The sequence below is a fragment of the Anneissia japonica genome, unplaced genomic scaffold, assembly GCF_011630105.1.
Source record: "Anneissia japonica isolate Jap-2015-1 unplaced genomic scaffold, ASM1163010v1 scaffold287829_len2072220_cov186, whole genome shotgun sequence".
Lineage (NCBI taxonomy): Eukaryota > Metazoa > Echinodermata > Crinoidea > Comatulida > Comatulidae > Anneissia > Anneissia japonica.
The window spans coordinates 1065475-1080922 of record NW_022716075.1 but is presented as its reverse complement, the minus strand read 5'-3'; the positions used below and the strand labels follow the sequence as shown (position 1 = coordinate 1080922).

The window sequence follows — 15448 nt, the reverse complement described above, 5'->3', positions numbered from 1 at the left end:
ACAAATTTATTAAGCTACTGTATAACAAAATCAAACGGATATTTCGATAGCTCCTGCTATCTTCATCAACGTTAAAGTGAGAAAAATTGGGAGATATTACATATATAATTTAAAAATACATTACAATCAAACTGTTTTACATGATTTCCGGGGGTGGGGGCGTTAGTCCCTGGTTCTGGTTTTGGTGGGTACAGCCGACCTCCCTGGGAGGAGTTTAAGACGCATGCCTGAATCTCAATCGGCACTGTAAATTTCTGGTTCCACAGGTAATCGGTTGTGTAACTTGAGCTCGTAATTTAAATTGCTTGTTCTGCTGGGGACGTACTACGGTACCGAGTATTAAAAAGGGTAAAAACTATTTTAAATTTGTCTTCCACAAAATCAGAACCGTGGTATGGATCCTTGCCTTCCTGAAGACCGAATTCATCCCTTTTTTAATGGTTTTTAGGGGCGGACTCAGGGGCACGGGGGAAGTTCCCCTTCCCGTTTCGCCACTAAATATTTTAATTAACCCGCCCTAGGTGGCCGTGGTCGGTCGTCGTTCAAAATGTCCCGAAAGTGGTCCAGGGGCGAAGTCCCCGAAAAATATGACAATTTAGGGGTTTCAGAGGCTTACTTAATCGATTTTATAGGTAGATAGTCTACTAATATGTAGAAAATATGCCTATAACATTTTTCTCCCCGATGGTTTTTCTTCCTTTTTTGTGTGTGGGGAACTGGGGGTACGGAGGGGAAAGGAAATTGTTTAAAAACTATTTTAAATTGGTCTTCCACAACATCAGAACCGTGGATCCTTGCCTTTCTAAAGACCGCTTTTTTTAATTGTTATCAGGGGCGGATCCCGTAGGGGATGGGGAAATTTCCTCTACCCCGTTTCGCCACTAAATTTTAAATTTAAATGCTTATTATCACTAATTAACACTACTCACTTATCTTCTGAGTACGGTGACGGCGCCAGAGTCTGAAATCTTGGGGGGGGGAGGGGAAGTGAGGGGAAAGGTACAATTTTAGGGGAAAATATGTCTCTAAAGTGGTCAAGGGGTTTCAGAGGCTTATTTAATCGATTTCATAGGTAGATAGTCTAAAAATATGTAGAAAATAAATCTTTTTCTCCCGATGGTTTTTCTCCCTTTGGGGAGGGGGAGGAGGAACTGGGGTGAGAGAAATTCCCCAGTGCCCCCCGTAGCGCCACCACTGTCTGAGTATGTTGTGTCCCCTACCCCCTACGTTTGAAAAATTCTGGATCAGTCCGCACCCTGACGGGGCCCTTTCCAGCTTGGGACTCACTTCACTTTAGTTTGCATTAGTATTCAGGCCATGCCACACGCACCTATGTCAACATCAATAATACAACAATCCCTCTTCATCGCCATCGTCACCTTCCAATTCGTAACGCATGGACGTAGATCACGGGGGACGGGTGACATGTCCCTCCCCACATATTTTAAGAGGTTGGTCCCCTTTTCTACCGCGATATGATTTCAGAAGTCAAGAAGAAATGATCTGCATAGCTGACCCATGTTTTAACTAGAGGGCATACAGCCAGATTAGGCCTACATCTTATCTTATAGCATGTTATAACAAGATACCGGTATCTCTGCCCGCGTGCCTTTTACTATAATTTAAGAAGTATGAGATAACATGTAAAGATAAGATTAATTTTGAGAAAAATGTGATGCTGATGATGAATTATAGGCCATATCTTCCTCGACTCTTATACACATCTAGATGTGTATAAGAGACAGGGTGGTGGGGGTGGAAAAGGGGGGGGGCTAAAGTGGGGCTAATGGAGATCACTACCCTAGGGGTCCGGGGGCATGCCCTCGCGTAAATTTGGTGTTCTAGGCGCCATAAAATACTCAGCTAACAATATTACGTTATAAGAACGTTATAATAACGTTACAGTTTGGTGATAAAAACGTTATTTTTTAGAACCATATGTACGTAGGCCTACTTATATAACCTAATTTCCCAACGTCCCAAAGTTTGAAAGTTCATGTTCTTACAACGTTGTGCGAACGTTATTTTGTTACATATCTAACTGCAATGTTCGTGAACGTTATATGAACGGTTTTCTTTCTTTTTTCTCCCTTTTATTTTATTTATTTGTAATTTTGCTTTCCAAAAGTGTGTGGGGGAGGTGGGGAGTTCCATTCCGCCATTACCAACTTGAGAGATTTGAAATGCGTGACTCTACACCAGTCGCCCGGGGTCGAGTCAGGGGCGAAACCCTGGAGGACCGGGTTCCAGTCACATAATCAACGGAACGCGCAAGACCGCACTCGACTAATAGTTTCTACTAAGTGCACGGTTGACTGGGTTGTTTTGGTCGGGAAAGCGAAATATTCTCGGTAAATTGATTCTCGAACGAGATAACGAAAGCTCTCTACTGACTCAAGACCCTGTTTATATTTTAATAAAACCAATTTCTACTAATTTTAAATAAATTTTCCCATTAATATAATTCGTTATCAAGCATAGACTTGTGCTAAATGCGTGACAAATTTCTGATCACGCATGCGTTTCTCCAAAATGCGTGTTTCATTCACAATCACTTTAAAATGCGGGACCGTCCCTCACGATGCGAAACTGTTGGTAACTATGATGCCCCTTCCCTTAAATCCGCCCCTGCAAAGACGCCAAAAATATAGTGTGTGCCTCCCTTGTGTGTTTAGAAAGTGGGCGGGGCTAAAGAAACATTATTTATTTCATTAACACCCCTGTATGTGAAAATAGAATCTTCTGCACCGTTTGTGCGCGAACAAATGTTTCGGGAAATTCCCCAATTTCAAAACGTATATCTGTAGACATTTATCTACATTATTTCATTGTTTTTTTTTATTTTGAAGTTGATGTTCAGACGGCTTTTGTTACTCATACTAATGTTGCATTTATTTGCAGTGGTTTGACAAGGGTTGTGGTGTCTGTGATGTCGAACAACGATTTAAAATCCAACATTACCAAACAACAGAGCCCAGGCCTGCCTCTTTAGGATAGAAAACAGGTGAAACAGCGTCTTGCAAATATGGCAAGCGGCAAGAGGGGATATAGCCGTGGGTACAACCAGGACCACCGTCCTCCCGGGCGTCCCCCGGCTATGCATTATCAACATGACATGATGAGTAAGTTTTACTTAACTACGAATTCGATATCCTTTTGTAATTAAATTACAATTTAAATATAATATTTAATAACATATGTTATTGTTAGGCCCTCTCTTGGTTGGCTACATACAGTGTCATGTACTCAGACGTAGAGTGGATCATTGCGTCTGTCCGGTATGTAATATATACATTCGACGTCATTTTGAGGGCTCTCATTTCATTCAGCCAAACCTCACCTTGGCCTATCTAGGGAATTATACCTAGCTATGTTTAGCCCTAGTATGAAATATTAGGCTAAACCTATAAGTAACTTGAATGTCAATATTTTTGTTCTCTCTTTCTAATTTATATTTTAAATCGTGTTTGCTTAAATTTTTAACATATATACAGGTATTTCAATTTAGGAACTCAATATTCAATGCTATAGATAGTAGGCTATGCCAAGTTCTCCATGTTTTGTTTGGCATTTTACCCTTATGAATAATTTGATATCAAGGTTCCTACTAGTTGAGTTGAGAGACACTTCTTGGAAATGCAACTTGTTGATTTTTCTGTCAAGATAAAACTTTATTCGTCAAAAAAATGAAAACAAAAGTAGCTCAGAGGGGCAATAATAACAATAATATCACCAATAGTTTGTTTTACGTGACATTTAATATTTTAAAATGTAAAAAAAAAAAAATGTATGAATACATTTCATATGATTGATATACAAAAAAATCACTAGGCCTACTTCAAATGATAATAAATTATGAATATCAAAATTGGATGAAATTGTTAGTGGTCCAAAAGTATTTGGCCATTTCAAAACTCCAGAGTTTTAGCCTTTTTTAAAGTCAAGTCAAGTTTGATTTATTGCCATACAACATTGGAATTACATGCATTGATGCTTGTTTATAAAGTATTACAAGAAAAAAAACTATTAAATTACAAAGCGAAGAAAAATAAAACTAGACTTAATATGTATGTTTGTAAAACAGAGCATATGGATTTTCCTTATTGCAATAAGGAGAAGTGATGTTGAAATTACAAAAAAAAAAAAGAATTATTTGAAGTGTATAAAATAAAAATTACATGAAAAAAAAATAAAACCTTTACCAAAGGAAAAAAACACATTAAAACTAATTTGACATCAATGATACTCAAACTATGGCTGTAGTGGTAATAGTGAGAGGTGATGTTAATAGTTCTTCCATTAGTAGGGAGCTTTCGATTGCACGACGACGGTAGGACGTAGAACGTAATGACGTCACTAAAAGTCATCTGCGCATGCGAGAATTTTAAGGTCACCTCGTCGAGTAGATTCTGGAACGCAATTTGGCCAAATCTATGTATGCAGAGAACGGACTGTAGGACACCAGGTAGGAGGGTCACGCATGAGTAATTCCGTTCCAGCGTCGTGTCGTCGCACAAATCAAAAGCTCCCTATTCTAAAGAACCCAACTCTATAGAGCTCACTGAATTTGCACTATTTATTCCAATTCTTTATTCAAACTTCTTTTATAGAGGGTAACCCTTCCAACTGGACCAAGAAGGCCAGCTGAAGTTCAGGGGCCATCTATTAAATATATAAAACACATCAGAAAAAATGTTTAAACACAAGAAACACACAACCTTGTACCTTGTAGTTGAAACTCCCAAACCGTCCACCAGGGACTACACTGGAAGTGACGAGAGTGGATTATATAGAGCTATTATTATTTAAAGTGCTCTAGAAAGGGGGTTTGATTTAAAGTGCTCTTTGATATCATTTTTAAAAGTGGTTATCAACGATTTGTTTACAACTAAAGACATTCCACGAAGAGGTGGACAACAAAATAATGTTTAAGAATGCATAAATATAGGAAAAAAATATAGAAAAAATAGAATAAATAAATAAATGAATTTACTAATAATAATAATGATAACAATACTAAATCAATTAATAAATCAATTAAAATTGATAAATAAAATAGATAAAAATGTAAATAAATCTGTGATATTTGCACTACTCTCAAAAATATGTTTTCAATTTAGATTTCTTGTACATTCTCTCATTTTTACTGTTTATTTTTGTAAGTTGTGGGTAGAGATTATTCATGCCTTTCACAGTAATTTTGTGTTAACATAGCAGTATCTAGTTTGTTAAGACAATGTTTGAAGAACATCCAAGCACGGAAAGCGACCAAAGTGCCAGACAGCAAAACCCTGTGCAAAAACATAGGAAAATGAATGAAAGCAGAAGGTGGAAACAAGTCAGAACACAAACAATAGCTTTTTCTGCTATTGCAGGAAAAACCAAAAACACATCATCCAGGAAATTTTGAGTGATTCACTGCCTGGTAGCAGCAGGGATGAAAGCTTTTTGAGAATCAAATCTTCTTTTAATCTCTCTAATGCAACATACAGTAAAGCAAAGCATGTGATTCTATGATGATATTCTGACTTCATACTGATCACATTTATTATAGCTATTTGACACCAAAATCTAATGCCACATGACTTCTGGTGATTACGGTACCCAACACTTAAAGCACCTCCTCATTTGATTTCTGTTATTATTGTCTTTTTGAATTACATCACAGATTCATACTTGATACCCAGGTTTAGTGGCATGTAATTCCTTAGAGTTTGATCCAATTATAGATGATGCTTCACACTTGATGTCATGTTGGCTCTTTTGATTTTGTATTTCTTTGCCGAATTGCAAATATTATAATAAACAGCAACACCACAACACCAGCAGCATTAACAATATAGTACTACAGTGTTACGTCACGGTACTACATGATACTACTGCGTTGCTATCGTTGCAAAATGCGTTCAACCTGATGCCATTTTCCCCACTAACAAACCATTGATCCCAATTTCTAATGTAATTATTAAGATGTTGTATCTTACTTTTTCTTTGTAAATTTCAATTGATGATTAAATGTGTTCGATACCTAATATAATGTGAGCTTTTGTGTTTTTAGTACATTTTGATGGTAAAATATTAGATTTTAAAATGCCTATTCCAGAAAGCCTATGCAGTCATTCAGGCGTAATGAACGGTAACCTACGTCTGTTGACAACAGAGCCACCTGGCATCGTGACGAAACGACTGTGCTACTCTATGGAAGCAACATTTAGCAACAATATTTCATAATTCCATAATTTTATTTCACTCAAAACGTAATGAGTCTGGTAGGCAAAAAAGGGAACAAGATGCCTGTACAAGATGCCTACTAGAGAAAATATAGTAATTATTACACAACAACAAAGCTTTTTTTATTTAAATTTTTTTTCTTAATAGATTATGGTTTTCTTCAACGTTTCCATGATTACAAAGAGGAAGGTAATGTAGCAATGAAAAGTGGTAATTACCAAGCTGCTTTTCATTCGTACTCATCAGCGCTGCAACAGGTGGAGTTGATAAGCAGCGGAATCACTGAGAGAGATATTGCTAAGGTGTTTTGCAACAGGTCGATAGTAGATTTAAAACTTCACTGCATTGACCTAGCTTTCGAAGATGGCATTCAAAGTATACGTATGGATCCACTGTGGGTAAAGGTAATGTATTATGTATGCCTATGTAAATTATATTATGCCTATAATGTTTGTTCCTATCATGAAAGTAAAGCTTGCTGATCTATAATGACACCCAGATGAATATTGGATGATAATTGTATACTAAATAATGATTATTTTATAATAACTCTAAATATAACTCTAAATAAGAGTAATCTATTTTTTAATCATTTTTGGTTCCTATGCTTTCAAGCAAAGGAACCTTTACGATACCCTTCCTGTGTATGTATGTGACACATATGATACGCTGTTTTTTGTAAACAAGCAAAAGTGACTTTCCAGATATCTGTTCGTTATGAACGTCCATACACAAGCAAAACTAGATATGATGTTGTGCCCTATTTAATAATTTTCTATTTTGACAAATATTAAAGCCATAACTAATGGAAGACAAAAACCCACTTTTGAAAAGACTAGTAAACTGTACAGTATGATAAGAGGAAAACACTTACGGATTGTTGTTTACTTTTGTTGTCCAACTAAACTGTCTTAAATGAGTTGGATTGGACTCTAGGGACTTTCCTGGGTAGTATGGACATGGACCTATTATTATAAGATCTTATTAATAGGTCCATGGTATGGACAGAGAACTTTATCTACACTCCAAAAACTTTAATTTTATACTGTGGTTTGGATAAGGTTCTACAGACACAGCATGAATTGTGTTGTGGTTTGATAAAAAAAAACTTGATACTTGACAAGATAATCCTTTTGCAGCTTCTATCGGAAGCTAGATTACGTGTGTACAGTACGGTATTGTGAAACCATTGTTGGCTCTGACTCATAGTTAATGTAGGACCCCCACCGGACAGGTCAAGCCCCCCCCCCCATCAAACAGAGCTCGTCGGGCAGTTGTACTAAAACAGTAAGAATAGGCCCATGCCAAGCCAACACATGTCTGTCACAGTCCGAGTGTCATTTCTGGCCATCCAGAGGTTCCTATTCTTAAAATAATCTCATTTGGAATGGGAAAACCCTCTCAAAATCTTCCACAAGATTCGGCTTACGAGCTCTAGTCCCCCTGTCGGACAGCTCAGCCCTCAGAAAATATATCCTGCAGCCGCCACAGCTACTACACCTTTTTATCATTGGTACTAAACAAGCAGAACGAAAAAACCTGATGCCAGGATTAATAATAAAATAATAATAATAACAATAATAACAAGTTATTATTATAATTATAATAATTTTTTGTCTTAAGTAGCGCATTATGCTAAAGCCACGATCGATGTGCTTAACAATAAAAATGAAACTGCCGGATTAACACATTGATGTCTCCCTGGTTTAGTTTGTTGCCATGTTTACATCATCGCAAATACAGTAGTGCAGTATTTCACAAATGCCCACATAGGAACCTTGGCCCTCGCAGAGGCTGGTCATGAGAGTGCAAAACACTAGGAAGAGGGCATCAACAACATATGTACTTTTTATAAATTAAAAATTAATTTAATTATGATCTTTATTTACTTTTTAATGATGATCCGATCAGACTGCCATTAACAATCAGCAGATTATTATTATTATTATTATTATTATTATTATTATTATTATTATTATTATTATTATTATTATGTTAATACTAAACCTACCTTATGTGGAACTTTAACGGAGAAATTAGATAACAATAAAAAAACAATGTTAAGGGGAAAATAACATGACATTATGGGGAAAAATAATACAATAGATTTTCCCCTTAGGTCCGAGTTAGTGCTAGTTGTTGTTGTTGTTATTATTATTATTATTATTATTATTATTATTATTATTATTATTATTATTATTATTATTGTTGTTGTTATTTATTATTATTATTATTATTTTATTAACTTACTATTATTTATGGATGTGGCAGCATGATATGAATTTAACATTATTTTTACTTAGGGATACTGGAGAGTTTCATGTGCCCTAAAGGAGAAAAATGAACAAATTCAGGCTGTCCAAGTATTAGTTGATGGTTACAGCAAAATCACAGGGGATAATGAACTTGTTACCAAGGCTGATTTCATCAGAGAGATAGCAACATTGTCTTTGAAAGGTAAGTACAAACAATTGATAATGTTCAATGAAATCATAATCTCTCTGCATGTAGCCCTCATCAGAGAAGGAGTAATATGATGTCCATTGGCTTGTACTGAAGAAAATCTTAAAATGTATCTTGCCCACAGTGATATTTTTGCATTAAGAATTGTTCTGTTATTGACTCCCTCCCACGCCTGTTCCCCATAATATAGTGGAAAATGTTATTTCAAAACAATGTACATAGTGGATTTTGATAATGTACATCTTGCTCAATCCTAAAAATCCTACCGACTGGTCGACAATCGGTGGGTGGGGCACGGTTCAATACCTGAAGTGTTTTATTAAACCAGTCCTAAAAATGTTGGGAATGATGTTTGCAACTTTTTATTACTTTCTTATGTGATCAAATTTTGCAGTTTCTATTCTATTACTTCCATTTTTTCATAGCAATTTTATCCTTCAATTATTACAGTATGGCCAAAAACGCAGGCACTATACTATAAATGCAGAGCGCCACTGAATGTCTGGAGCAAGGTTGTATTACAGTTAGCAAAACAGAAGGAAACTAAGGTATGTAAATAAGTGTTAAGTATTGCATTCACAACTATATTGCCTACTAGTACCAATGCTATATATGTAAAAAAAAAACTGTAGAAGAAGTTGTGATGTGATATAATGTGAAACTTAAGGTCATTTATTTCTGCTCTTCTTGTGTTTCAACAAAAAATTTAAAATGATTTATAGAACTATACTCAATTGCATAGTATTCCATTAATGAAGTTACAAATCTTTTGCATGCTTGTGATGATAGTTGCCTTATTTATTACCTCCGCCAACAAAGTTGGAGGAGGTAATTTTTTCCCCCTGTTTGTTTGTTTGTTTATTTATTATCTGTGTGTGTGTCTGTGAAGAGCCTACAGTCCACAGTTTTTATCGGAAACTCGTCAAACTTGGACACAATGTTCCTTGACCAAATATCTGGAGGTGATTAAATTTTGAAGGGTCAGGGTCGAAGTTCAAGGTCACAATCGACAAACTACTTTTTATATATAACAGCCTACAGCCAACAATTTTTATCAGATATTTGGTCACAGTGATCCATGGCCAGAGGTCTAAAAGTGACTAAATTTCGAAGGGTCACAGTCAAAGGTCAAGGTAACAATCAACGAAAAACCTCTTTTTTTTGTATATAACAGCATACAGCCAACAATTTTTATAAACTATTCGTCAAACTTGGATAAAATGTTCCATGACCAACAATCTAAAAGCGAAATGTTGAATGGTCAGGTTCAAAGGCCAAGGTCACAATCCACAAAAAAAAAACTAGACCTCAGATCTTGAAGTGACGAAATTTTGAAGGGTCAATGGTCAATTCGATTGTCAATAAAGCCTCGTGGTAGTAGCACCCATCATGCCTAAACCGGATTTACCATTTTCCGCCATCTTTAATTGCTACATCATGACATAGTGTCTACGCCGCCGTTGGGGGCAGTAGACACAAAAACCACTAAAAATTACATACAGTAGTATTTTATATAAATATATTATCATTCTTTGTTGTAATTTTATCAAATTCGTTTTAGTGTGTACAAAATCTGTGTATAAGATATGATTTTTTATTTTTCTTTCACTTTTTACTTTTTTGAACTTATATTTTTATATTATAGCTAAGGATATAATTATATTTGATTTATGAACTTGTCTGGATAAATAAAGTAAAATGAAATGAAATGACAGTAAATGATTGCTTTGGTCAATGCTTAACTTTATTTTTTTGTCTTGAATTAAATAGGTTTTGCATTTTGTGTTTCTTGGAGGCAGGACCATGTCTGAAGGAAGAGGAGTGAGTGGTATGGCAATGAATTGTGATGCGTCACCTGTACAATTAAAACCGCTCATAAGGTGTTTTTTTTTTTCTTTCTTTCTTTTCGATCTCACAGTTCTCAGATCATTCTTATTTTTTTAACAATAATATTTTAATTGCTTTCTCATTTTTTGCTTTTAAATATTACAAAATGGTTTATAAATCATGGGCAGATATGCCTAAAAAACACAGTTAACCTACACAACTATAACAACATATTGAAATATCTATAGTATTTAAACCCAAGAGAAGTTTTTTTTCATTTCATTTCATTTATTCCTTTCATTTATTTTGTCTCAATAAAATACATAAAAAACAACAACCGGTTACAATACAACAAAATAAAAGCATAAAAAATCTAAAACGGGCCGAAACCGGATTCCTAAAAGTGAACCAAATCACTATCATGTATCATTCCGATTACACATAAAATAATAATAAAATGAACAATTGAAATAATACTTAAAATCTGTAAAATTTGCCTTAACAATAAATATATATATAGAAATTGTAAAAATTATTTAAAATATAATTTAAGATCGTTTAAAAATGCTTTAAGATTCAAAACCAATAAATCCCTAGTTTCTACCGGTAGTTCCTCCCAAGCACGTGGAAACAAATGAAACACAGAATATTTCAGAGAATTTGTTCGAGCATATTGATGTACAAATTTATGATGATCACCGTGTCTAGAGTTGATTTTTATGTAATTAAAAATATTAAAATCATAAAAGCCATGAAGACATTTCGCAATAAAAGAAATATTAAGGAGCTTAAAACGTTTTTCAACTGAAATTAGACCGATAATGTCAAGACGTTGTGTGCATATGTAAGTTTCCTCCCTTGTTTTGGAACACAGACTCGAGTCATCCTGCGTTGGAGTGTTCTAAAGAGTTTTGATGCCCCTTCTGATGCGGCAGCCATTTAATTTCATTTAATGAAAAGGGAAAAAAAGGTAGAAAATATAAAATCAGAATAATCAGTAAAACAATATACTGTAATTAATGTATAGCTTAAAAAAAATACGGTGTTTGCACGCATCGGTAAATACATGGTCAATACCAGATTGTAGGCTTTATGTCTTTAAGCAAGATGTTATTAAGTTTGTCTCTTCACAGGATTAATGGCATATGCTGTTCAACAGTTTAACAGACTCATTTTGGGAGAAGTGTGGGGATCCCCTACAGTCGCAATACACAGTCCGGCTGAAACACCATAAGATAGAGAGATTGGCACTCTCACCTGTGAGCAGTGGCATATATCATGGGTGTGTGTGTGCACACCCCCCCCCCCACATCCAAAAGAAGTTAGCCCCTCCCCCTTAAAAAAGATTAGCTAAAAATCACCTTATTTTGCATGATAGCTCCTCCTCACTTAATTATCGAGCCCTGCACTTCACCATGAAATATAATAAAAGCAAAATCCTAGAAGAATGTAGCTAATATTCTTGAACTAGCTATTTTAATCATTTGGAATATTGGTGTATTTTATTTGGTCTAGATCAATGGGACCTTCAGATCGAAATCGATATGGAATGGATCTCATGCTTGCTCTTATCAGGCATGGTGCAGATTGGAAGGGACTCTCAATCAATAATGGAGACACACCCCTCCATGTTGCATTGAATCATGGCATGGAGATAGGTAAGTATGTTTTCTTTATTTGATCATATTTTTTTACAAATTTGTATAAATGATTTCCAATACAGGAGGTCTATTATTCTAGTCTATTATTTTTACTAATAATAATAATAATATTAATATTAATAAATAAATAAATAATAATAATAATAACAATAATAATAATAATAATAATAACAGTGTAGTTTTATATAGAACCATATCCATATAACATAAGATGCTCAGGGTGGACCAGGAACTCGATCAATGACTTTCATCACCCCTAAGGGTCCCTTTCGTGTTTGTGCTAGCTGGTACCAGCAACTCTCGTTGTCCAGCAACTCTCGTTGTCCACCACAGGGGCTGTCTTTTCCAGTACACTGGGGTATCCCCCTACTCATCTCAAAGGGTGTACTGGGTTGTTTATAGTGCACACGAGCCATTGTATACACTGGGCCTACGGTTTATAGTCCTTATATGAGAAGTCTTGTTCTACCACCAGGACCATAGGCGAGGGTGCTGTTTGAACCAGCGCCGATATTATGGCCGTAGCTAGCAGCGCCCCTGCTAACCGCCCGGCCATTTGGAACTATTTTTCCATTTGTATTAAAATTACAGCTGTTGTAATTTATTTATAAGTATGGTAGCCAATATGATACAACTGTTTTTACTGTAGTAATCCATGCTAAGCATTGTATCGATGTAATCATTGAAATCCTAGTGTATCTGAACACTTATGTAGAACAGTAAAGAGACGTGTACTAAGTAATTTCATAAAGATATATTATTTATTTAATATGTATAATAACTGTTAAAATGTAGACTATATGTTATGTGTAATATATCTATGTAGGTTAAGACATTATGATGAAATAAAAGTGGGACGATCCCACAAAAGAGAAAAAAAAAAATATTTATAACAAATATTTCGGTCGTACCTGCGACCTTTCTCAACGTGTAGTCCTGCAACCTTTCTACACATTTAGAAAGGTCTCAGTGCGACCGAAATATTTGTGATACGTTTACATCACCTTGGTATTTCATTTGTTTACTTATGCTGTTCTACTATATGATCCAGAACATACGTGCACCCATATAGTCTTGTATATGATGCTTTATATATATGAGCTAGTCCCCCCGCCCCCCCACCAATAATGTGGCTTTTTTATTTCTATTTTATATTGCTTTCAATGTAATTATTTAGGAATTTTGATGTCATTATTGATGTCTTTAATGGTTTTTAATTAAGCAAATTTTGATGTCGTTATTGAAGTTTTTAATGGTATTTTTAATTTAGCAAATTTTGAAGTCATATTGATGTTTTTTAATAGTATTTTTAATTAAGCTTATTTATGTTTACAATGTAATTTTTGATGTTTTAGTGTAACCCTTTTTGTCTTTCTCAATCAATTTTTATCTGTATTTTTTTGTGCAATATTTGATGTTACTAAAAATATAATTAGTGAGTAATTTTTAAGAATAATTCATAGATTAAATTAATAATTAGATTAAATAATAATAATAATAATAATAATAATAATATATTAATTGAATTATCTCAATGCTTTTATTTTCTCTATTGATATTTATTAATATTGCCTTTTTTTCTTGTACTGTTTTATATTTTGTATATTCCAATCACTACTATTGTTTTATGATTGCAATAAAGATTTATTTGATTTTGATTTGATTTATATGATCCAGAACATACGTGCACCCATATAGTCTTGTATATGATGCTTTATGTTTTTTTCAAAGCTGACTTTGACTTCTTGAAGTACCTATTCCAACATTATGCAAAGACAAGAGAAGAACGAAGCCAAATAGACAGTGAGGGTTCTACACTTCTCCATCTTGCTGCAAAGCAGAAAAAGAAGCAGAGAGAAAAAGCTGTGATCTTCCTTCTAAATCAAAATGTCGACCCAAATGTGAAAGATTGCAATGGAAAGACACCTGCGGACTACGCTAATGATGACTGGATGCTGGTTGGCATGCTACGAACTTGGATGCAAAAAAGTAAAAGTGTCAGCTCTTCATCAAAAGTTAAAGGTGTTGGTACTGAGGCCACTAGCGATGGTGTCACTAAGAAAAAGCAGCAGACATTTTATCAAAGTGGTCCTCAAGGTAGCGGTCAGGTGCCAGGTCCTACCGGGATTCCAGAGAGGACACGACGCCCTTACTCTTCACAAAATCCTACCGTGTTGCCGTCTAGAGAGGACACAGGGAGGACACAGCGCCCTTACTCTTCACAAAATCCTACTGTGTTGCCGTCTAGAGAGAACACAGGGAGGACACAGCGCCCTTACTCTTCACAAAATCCTACCGTGTTGCCAGAAAGGCCACGGCATCCTTACACATCACAAAGTCCTACTGTGTTGCCTGAGAGGGCACGCCGCCCTTACTCAGCTGCCAGTGTGAAACCTGTATTTTCTCAGCCAAGATCAAGCCAGAAAGCATCTCACAATCAGCAGTCTCAGCAGCATCAACCAAAATCTAAAACTAAAGTGAACCAAAATGCGAAACAGCCAAAAAAACAGAAAGGTAAAATGCATATATATAAGCTTTTCTCGTTTCCTAGCTTAACTACAGCTCCACTATGTGTAAATATTTCAGTCAGTTATGTGAGAGAAAATGCCTGGGGGTTAGATATATGCCTATATCCAAAGTCTCTGTTCTAATGTGTGTGATACCTTGACAGTGAGAGGTAGCAGATTTGAATCCCACCAGACACTTTGATCGTACGGCTGAAATAAAGGAACTGTTTTTTGGTGAGCTATGATGCTTGATACAATGTTCCTATTCCAGCACTGTTATTATTTATATGTGTTGAGAAAGTCCTAAGTAAGAAAATATTTGTGTTCTTAAGCTCACCCTATCGGCGGCAGTCCCCACGGCAGCCAGGAAGTTTGAACATGGTTCAATTTTTGCCGATTCCGTTGTAGGCGAATCAGGGTGCCTTCTCAATTGCGTCAGGACCAGCAATGCAACCTGATTTGTCTTCAATGAAATTGGCAAAGTTCAACCTTTCTGGCAACTGTCACCTATAGAGTGAGAGATTCTATTGAAACCAAGGAATAAAATTGTCTGTGAATAATTTTTATTGTATCAATGTATATGTGGCAAAGACAAGCCAAACCAGTCACTCGTCGCAAATCATGTTTCAGAGAAAATGACCAAAATATGCTGGAATGTCAAATTTTTAAAAATCTATTTTATTGCATTAAACTAACCTTTATATATCTACACATCATTCTATGTTGTTATTTTCCCCATTTTCAATGTTAAAACAACAC

At 35.4% G+C, this 15448-nt stretch overlaps 1 protein-coding gene across 1 annotated transcript in view; it reads left to right on the top strand.

Annotated features, from left to right (window-relative positions):
- The first annotated feature begins 2787 nt into the window (after positions 1-2787).
- Positions 2788-15448, top strand: part of LOC117109554 (TPR and ankyrin repeat-containing protein 1-like) — a 33205-nt gene continuing 20544 nt past the window's right edge. The window contains exons 1-7 of the mRNA XM_033251924.1: positions 2788-3122; positions 6379-6635; positions 8535-8688; positions 9145-9242; positions 10465-10574; positions 12037-12179; positions 13914-14696. Coding sequence (XP_033107815.1) covers positions 3026-3122; positions 6379-6635; positions 8535-8688; positions 9145-9242; positions 10465-10574; positions 12037-12179; positions 13914-14696 — 1642 coding nt within the window. The 5' untranslated portion in view covers positions 2788-3025. The remainder of the gene's footprint in view (positions 3123-6378; positions 6636-8534; positions 8689-9144; positions 9243-10464; positions 10575-12036; positions 12180-13913; positions 14697-15448) is intronic.